We start from the raw sequence: 7705 nt of genomic DNA, 5'->3' as shown, positions 1-7705 counted from the left end.
AGAGGACCCTAAATCCTTTGTCTCTCTGCTGCAGCTGCCCATCTGTAAGATGAGGCTGGACAGGACACTGAGAGGTCTTTGGGGCTCCCTGAGCCCGAAGGTGGGATTGGATTTCCCAAAACGTGTCTGAGAGGTGCCTGTCTCACCTGTCACAAGCCCTCAGAGAGAAACCTGGCACCAGTGTCAGTCCTGGCTGTGAAGCCTGGACTCTCACCCTCCTGTGGCTGCAGGCCTGCTGGGGTGGGAGCTGTGTCTCCCCTGCCCCAGACCCTCTGTCTCTCCCGAGGTCTCTCCTCTCTCACGTGGCTGCAGGCCTGCTGGGGTGGGAGCTGTGTCTCCCCTGCCCCAGACCCTCTGTCTCTAACGAGCTCTCTCTTCTCTCAGACCGCAGCATGTGAGCAGAAGGGGAAGCCTGGAGTGGGATCCCTGCCTGCCCACGCCCGGACTCACCGCTGGGGCCACGTCTTGCACTCAGAGGAGGAGGAAAGGACAGTTCTTCCACCCTCTCTAAAAATGGGTGGCAGCATCCATCCAGCAGACGGGGAAGGGAGGCTCCAGCCCTCGCCCGCGGGGCAGCCCCGGGAGCGCCGCAGCCCCGCAGCCCTGGCACAGTGAGGGGTGCTGGGCAGCATGGCTCAGAGGGGCTGGGGCAGCCTCTCCTTCCACAGCCGCAGGACCCAGCTCCTGCTGGTCAACTCCCTGACGTTCGGCCTGGAGGTGTGCCTGGCTGCAGGGATAACCTACGTGCCCCCGCTGCTGCTGGAAGTGGGCGTGGAGGAGAAGTTCATGACCATGGTTTTGGGTAGGTGGTTTTTCTCTCCGCTTCAAGGGCCTTGTTTCCCCTTCAGGTCTGGAGGGCAGGGGCAATTAGGGGAATAGAATCGTAGAATGTTTGGGTTGGAAGGGACCTCCAGAGGTCATCTAGTCCAACCCTCCTGCCATAAGCAGGGACATCTCCAACTAGGTCAACCTGCTCAGAGCCTCATCCAGCCTGACCTTGAATGTCTCCAGGGATGGGGCCTCTGCCACCTCTCTGGGCAACCTATTCCAGTGACCTATCACCCTCATATTAAAGAACTTTTTCCTAACATCTAACCTAAATCTCCCCTTTTCTAGCTTAAAGCCATTACCTCTTGTCCTCTCACTACAAACCCTAGTGAATGGAATGGCATGGAGGCTTGTCTCTGTGGGGTGGTTGCAGGGTTACCATGATTTCAAGGGCAGTCTTGTGTTCCTGAAATGCCCCGGGCTTTTTCTGCAGCACATACAGACCTCTGGCCTCCAGCTCTGTCTCCACAACACCACCTCTTTCTCTTTCCCAGGGATAGGACCTGTCCTTGGCTTGGTTTTCGTCCCTCTGATCGGATCCGCCAGCGACCACTGGCACAGCAGCTACGGCCGAAGGCGACCCTTCATCTGGATGCTCTGCCTGGGAGTCCTGCTCAGCCTCTTCCTTATCCCTCATGCCAGCAGCCTGGCCAGCCTCTTCGTCCTCAACCCTCGCCCTCTGGAGATCACCTTCCTCATCCTGGGCATCGGGTTGCTGGATTTCTGCGGCCAGGTCTGCTTCACTCCTCTGGAGGCTCTGCTCTCAGACCTCTTCCAGGAGCCAGACAACTGCCGCCAGGCCTTCTCCATGTACGCCTTCATGATCAGCCTGGGGGGCTGCATTGGCTACCTGCTTCCAGCCATCGACTGGGGGGCCAGCTTCCTGGCCCCGTACCTGGGAGGGCAGGAGACCTGCCTCTTCAGCCTCCTCACCATCATCTTCCTCTGCTGCGTGCTGGCCACGCTCTTTGTGACAGAGGAAGCAGCCAGCCAGGCAGATGCTCTGGATGGCCCGGCGCTGAAGGACACTCCCCCGAAGCCCTCACCCCCTGCCTGCTGCTCGTGCCAGCTCTCCAGGAGCTCGTGTCTCCTGCAGGCCAGGCACATGGTGCAGGCCCTGAGAAACCTCTGCACGCTGGTGCCACGGCTCCACAGCCTCTACTGCCGCATCCCCAGGGTCATCCGGCGCCTCTTCGTGGCTGAGCTCTGCAGCTGGATGGCTCTCATGACTTTCATGCTGTTCTACACAGACTTTGTTGGGGAAGGGCTGTACCATGGTGTGCCCAGAGCCAAGCCGGGCACCGATGCCAGACGGCACTACGATGAAGGTGAGAGGTCACCCAGCTGCTCTGAGGCTCCAGGACCTGTTCCCTGGGACAGCAGAGCTTAGTGACACAGGTTTTTTTGCCACAGCTCACCACTGGAGTCTGCAGCTGCCACGTGCAGGCCGTGGGATGCTGGTCACAGCAGAACTTGTCCTGCTTTGCTCCTGTTTTGGCTGCTGTGCCAAAGCCTTGGCTCACTCTCTAGCCCTTCTTCCCTTCTCCCTGATCTAAGTCTTTTCTTCTTTGAGGCACCTTCCTGGCCCTGCTCCTCCAGCTGTCTGTCTTGCCCCCTGAGTTTTCCACTCGCTGCCTCGGTGAGCTCTGCAGCACACTGCCTCTTTGTGCCCAGAGCCTGTTTAACCTAGAGGGAGCTTAATTATTATTTAACACTCTATAGCTTCCAGCAGGTCAGGACTCCATTGTGCTAGCTGTCATAGAAACGTGTTGAGTAATGATCCTTGCTCCAAAGAGTTAATGCTTTTAATTCCCTGAAATCTGCTAGATCTTTGGAAGGGGTAAGGTCCGGATTGCTGCCGGATACTGCAGTCCTGTAGTGGGGGTTGTACACTTTACCTTGGCTTAAGCACAATTCCTTGTTCCTTTTGTTCCGTTGCTGGTTTTGGCATCGGGTAACAACAGATCCTGGTTCATGAGCAGGTGACAGATCCTGGCTCAGCAGGTAGGAAAGTGTGAACAACACGACTGCTAAAGACAAGGCTGGGGTTGGGATGCCTATCTCCTGTTGCCTTTCTGGTTAAACTGGGGTGCTGCTGGTGGAGGGTGGGAGCTACAGCCTGGCTTGGAGGCAATCACCATGTTAGGGGATGCTGCCAACCAAGCCAGGCACCAAAGGAGCCCCGAAGGTGCTTGGTTCTGTGGCACCCGGGTGCAGTCAGGGCAGTGCCAGTCACCACCTCTGCTTACCCGCAGGTGTCCGGATGGGGAGCTTGGGGCTCTTCCTGCAGTGCATCACATCCATCTTCTTCTCGACAATCATGGACTGGATGGTGAAGCAGTTTGGGACACGGGCAGTCTACCTGGCCAGCGTGGTGTTCTTCCCCGTGGCTGCCTTCGTCATGTGCCTCTCCCGCAGCGTCGTCGTCGTCACCATCTCGGCTGCCCTGACAGGCTTCACCTTCTCTGCACTCCAGATCCTGCCCTACACGCTGGCGTCCCTCTATCACCACGAAAAGCAGGTAGGGATCTGCTCCAGAGGTCCAGGTGCCAGGGAGCTGTGAGGACTTGGCCAGCCTCTTTTGTCACGTGTGGCTGGGAGAGTCAGCTCAGCCTGGGGAAGGGAAGCACTGTGTGCAAAGGTTCCCGGCTGGGCTTCCTCTGAACATACATCTCTGGGAGAGTCAGCTCAGCCTGGGGAAGGGAAGCCACACGTGCCTCGTCTCCCGGCTGGGCTTCCTCTGAACATACATCTGAAATGGAGAAGATAAGAGTTTAGCATCTTCCTTAGGCATCCCCTCCTCCCAGCAAGCATTATCACGGAATTATAGAATCATTTAGGTTGGAACAGACCTTGAAGATCATCATGTCCAGCCATGAACCTAACTCTGCTGAGTCCACTGCTAAACCGTGTCCCTCAGCACCACATCTACACGACTTTTAAACACATCCAGGGATGGTGATTCGACCACTTCCCTGGGCAGCCCGTTCCAGTGCTTGAAATCATGCCATTTTAAAAAGTGGGGTGTGAGGAAGGTGGGAAAATTCAGCTAGGACTGGTGTATCAAAAGGGGTGTCCTGTGTTCCTCTGTGTACTGCATGATTTTAGGGAAGCTGGTGCAGGTTAGTTAATACCTGTGAGCATTCTGCAGCCAAGTCACATCTGCAGCACTGTCATCCTGAGGTGCTAAAAAACTCAAGAATTTTCACCCCTTAGGAGCTCTGCTTTCCAGTTTTGTCCACACCATGGAGATGAGCAAAACAAAAACTGAGGTTCTTCCTATTCCTATTCCCCTAGCTCCAAGGAAAATAAATGTTGTGAAACTTTTAACACCAACACAAAAGCTAGTTATCCTGCCCCACAGATGTTATCCTTGTGGAGAAGTCCTAGGAGGTTCCCAAGCTGCACATTGGACTAATAGGAGTCTCTCTTGTGCTGCAAATGCAGAATTAATTTGTGGTTTGGGAGCAGCTCTTTCATCCCCGTGGCCCGTGGTTCGCTGTGCAGTGACATAAGTAGGAGTTTTTTTACCACAGGCATCCAGATGTTCACATTGGACAAATATTTCTGACCGACCCATCCCAATGTGCAGCAGGCACCCTGTCAGAACAGGGGGAGGGAGGGAGTGGTGTTCTCTGCACACACTTGAGTTTGGCTGGGATCTCCCATGGACAGCATGAACAGCGCAGGGCTGGTGGGGGATGTGAGGACCACATGCCCAACTGTTCCCAAAGGGCTGATGGGGAAATACTCTGAGGTGTGGGGTATAGCTGGTTTGGGTCACTCTGTGGCCCTAGCTTGAAAGTTCCTCCTTCCTTTGCCAGCTACTTGCTGCAAAGAGACCCCACAAGTAGTCCCCAGATACCTTCTGCAGAGAATTCTCCACCTTCCCCATTCCTGTTCTCATCTTTCTTCTTACTGCTGAACTCTGTTGTCATCTTTGTTTGCCTCCCCTCATTCCCACTTCCCCTCTTCCCTCTCTTTTGCTACTTTTTTAAACTTTAAACACTCCTTCTGAAGCCAGTCAGCAGAAGGGGCATCCAAAGTGGCTGTTGCTTCCACCCTGGCTAAAGCCTGCAGGGCCACCCCGGCTGGAGCTCCTGGCTTTGCACAGGCTGTGTAAGTGGCTCTGTCTCACCTTCACGTGGCCACTAGACCTTCTCTAGAACAGGAGGAAAAGATCTGCATGTTCTACCAGCACCTGAAAGCCTGGCAGAGATGCCTGGTGGGCATTCACACCTTCTGCAGGAGGTGAGGGAGAGCAGAGCTCCTCGTTCCCATCTCTCCCCAGCAGCTACAGAGGGGGGTGAAGCTGCTGATTGAGGCACGGGTGTCTCCTGGGGTTGTATCCCACCTTACAAGGAGTGATTTTCAAGCATAAATTCTCACTAAGCTTCTTGCTGTGAGCATGTTAGTAATTTTCTCCAGATTTAAGCTAATTCTTCACGCTAGGTATCGAAACGCCGCTGCCAGGACTCAAATCTCTCAAGTCCTCCCCTGGATCAGTACAGAAAGGAAGAAAATGTGGCATGGGCCTTCAGGGCAGCTGAGCAGGCTTCTGGGAATGTGGGTGTCAAAGATGAAGGGCTGGAACTGGGGGGGACATCCTCGTTTGGCTCACACCATGAATGCCCTTTCTGTTCTGGGTTCTGAGTCGCTTTGAAGTCTGATGGCAATGGGAGGCACGTGGGAGGATTTTTAAGCTCCACATGAGATAAGTGACAGTCCAGATTGATGCATTTGAGCGTAAATTCATGTGCCTTGGCAGAGCTGAGGAGCTGAAGGGTATAATGAGCAGCACAGAGCCCAGGTAAAGCTTTTGGAAGACAATTACTGCTACTTAGTGAGGTTCTTCTCATCAGGTTTCTCTTCCCCCACTGAATCTGTGCTGCAGATCTGCAGCCGTGGCCTGGGGCAGTGTGAGCAGGGCCTGGCTGGTGCTGGCACACACCCGGGCAGGGCTGGGTGCAGCTGGGTGGGTGCCAGGAGCTCTGGAAGCTTTGGGATGGCCTGCAACAGATGTGGGGTGCCCACACTCCTGCAGCAGCCGTTGCCTCCTGCTCCCCTGTGCCCGGGGCCCTCCTGCAGCAGGAGGTGGTTTGGGCAGACCCCTCAGAGCCCTGAGCTGGGCACAGTGCTCTCTGCTCTCCAACAGGTGCTGGTTTTTCCTTTTCATTGTCTTTGTTTGTTCAACCTCACCGTGTGGATAATGGATTGACGTGTCCTTCGTTATCTGCTCTACCCCATGCAGACCAGTGGTTGTGCCTAATTGCAAATGCCCTGGAGTTTTAAAGCTGGAGCTTTTCACTTTTCTGCACATGACTGCCCATTATTTGTTGGCGTTAACGTGGGGAACTTTTTGATCCAAATATTGTGGGTGAGTCCTGCTCGAGGGAGCGGCGCCCCAGAGATCTCACAGCTTGAGCAGAGCGAGGCAAAGAAAGGGGTGAGAAGAAAAAGATGTTTCTTCCTGCACCCCCCTTTCCTAGCCTGAGTGGGGAGGCTCAGCTCAGGCAGATGAGGTCATGCCTGCACCGTCTGTTGCAGAGTTGAGGAAAGCTCCTGCCCACGTTTTCAGCTCTCTGCCACCTCAGCTGGTGTCACTTTTAAGGATCTCAGATATTACAAAGTGCCCGTGCATCCAGGGCTCTGAACTGTTCACCTGCCCTGGGGGCTCTTCTGCGGGAAGGGTTTGAGTTCCTGGTCAGCCACTTTACAAACACTTCTGTTGGCACTGGGGTGCACTCCCTGGCTTGGTGGTGTGTCCAGAATCGCCTCTGGCCCTTCCCTTCTGTCCTGCAAGTGTGCATCAGGTGATTTCAGGATGAGGTGAGCTGTACTTAGTGCCCAGCTTCCCCTGGCACCCAGTGAGGAGGGAACAGCTCAGCACAGTGTCCCCAGGCTGAGCCTGGGCTGGCTTGGGGCTGCAGCCCCTTGGCCGGGTTCCCCCGGTGAGTCAGGGTTGCTTTGGGTCCCGTGCCAGCTGGGAAAGCCAGGCTGGCTCCTGGAGGGCACCTCACGTGGGCCAGGCTGGGTGCAGGCACTCCCCACCTCCAACGGCCTGAGGCAGCACACAAAGCACGGCGTGGTTTTGCTCTCTTGCACAAAACACGGGGCCCCCTCTGCCCCCCACCTTCCCCACCCATCCCTCACGTGCCCTCCTTTCCCCCCTAGGTGTTCCTGCATAAGTACAAGGGCAAAGAGAAGGAAGATGCAGCTCGATTGGACAAGAAATCAGCCTTCTCTAAAGGCCACCTTTCCAGCCAGAAGCTGCCTTACCAAAATGGACATGCTGGGAGCCTCTTCTCCTCCTCCTCCTCCTCCTCCTCCTCCTCTCCTGCGGCCGCGGGCTCGGCTCTGTGCGTCAGCTCCTCCTGCGACGTCTCGCTGGTGATGATGGTGGGAGAACCTGACCCCGTGGCTCCCGGCCGGGGGATCTGCCTGGACCTGGCTATTCTGGACAGTGCTTTCCTCCTCTCTCAGGTTGTGCCCTCCCTCTTCATGGGCTCCATCGTCCAGTTTACGCAGTCGGTGACTGCCTACATGGTGTCGGCTGCTGCCTTCGGCCTGGTGGCCATTTACTTTGCAACCAAAGTTGTCTTTGATAAGAGTGACATGGCAAAGTACTCGGCGTGATGGGGAAAGGCCAAGGGCAGGGCAGGAGGAGACCCGTGGCCACCCCTGGAAGCCTCGTGTGGCACCTGCTCTGCCCATGCTGTTGCCGTAGCCCCTGGGGGGTAGTTCTGGGGCTGGGGGGCACGAGAGGTGGAGCAGGGCTGATCTCAGGTGTAAATATGAGGCCCTGGGGCAACCTTGGGGCTGTCAGTGCTTTCCAAAGGTGCCTTTCTCAAAAGAAAGTGCTGCACAGCCAGCACCA

At 55.8% G+C, this 7705-nt stretch overlaps 1 protein-coding gene across 1 annotated transcript; it reads left to right on the top strand.

Annotated features, from left to right (window-relative positions):
* The first annotated feature begins 630 nt into the window (after positions 1 to 630).
* SLC45A3 (solute carrier family 45, member 3) lies at positions 631 to 7464 on the top strand. The gene is made up of 4 exons (XM_008936613.1): positions 631 to 802; positions 1323 to 2156; positions 3084 to 3349; positions 7003 to 7464. Exons 1-4 carry the CDS (start codon positions 631 to 633, stop codon positions 7462 to 7464), a joined length of 1734 nt encoding a protein of 577 aa, XP_008934861.1.
* The last annotated feature ends 241 nt before the right edge of the window (positions 7465 to 7705 follow it).

The sequence above is a fragment of the Merops nubicus genome, unplaced genomic scaffold (genome assembly GCF_000691845.1).
Source record: "Merops nubicus isolate BGI_N331 unplaced genomic scaffold, ASM69184v1 scaffold19183, whole genome shotgun sequence".
Taxonomy (NCBI): domain Eukaryota; kingdom Metazoa; phylum Chordata; class Aves; order Coraciiformes; family Meropidae; genus Merops; species Merops nubicus.
The sequence above is the reverse complement of the archived record's forward strand: the minus strand, read 5'-3'. Positions and strand labels throughout refer to the sequence as shown.

What these genes read in the sequence shown, in the direction of transcription:
- SLC45A3 (XM_008936613.1), top strand. Translation starts at nt 631, where the DNA reads ATGGCTCAGAGGGGCTGGGGCAGCCTCTCCTTCCACAGCCGCAGGACC. An exon ending in CAGACGGCACTACGATGAAG is followed by an intron (nt 2,157 to 3,083) that starts GTGAGAGGTCAC and finishes GCTTACCCGCAG; the next exon opens with GTGTCCGGATGGGGAGCTTG. An exon ending in TCTATCACCACGAAAAGCAG is followed by an intron (nt 3,350 to 7,002) that starts GTAGGGATCTGC and finishes TTTCCCCCCTAG; the next exon opens with GTGTTCCTGCATAAGTACAA.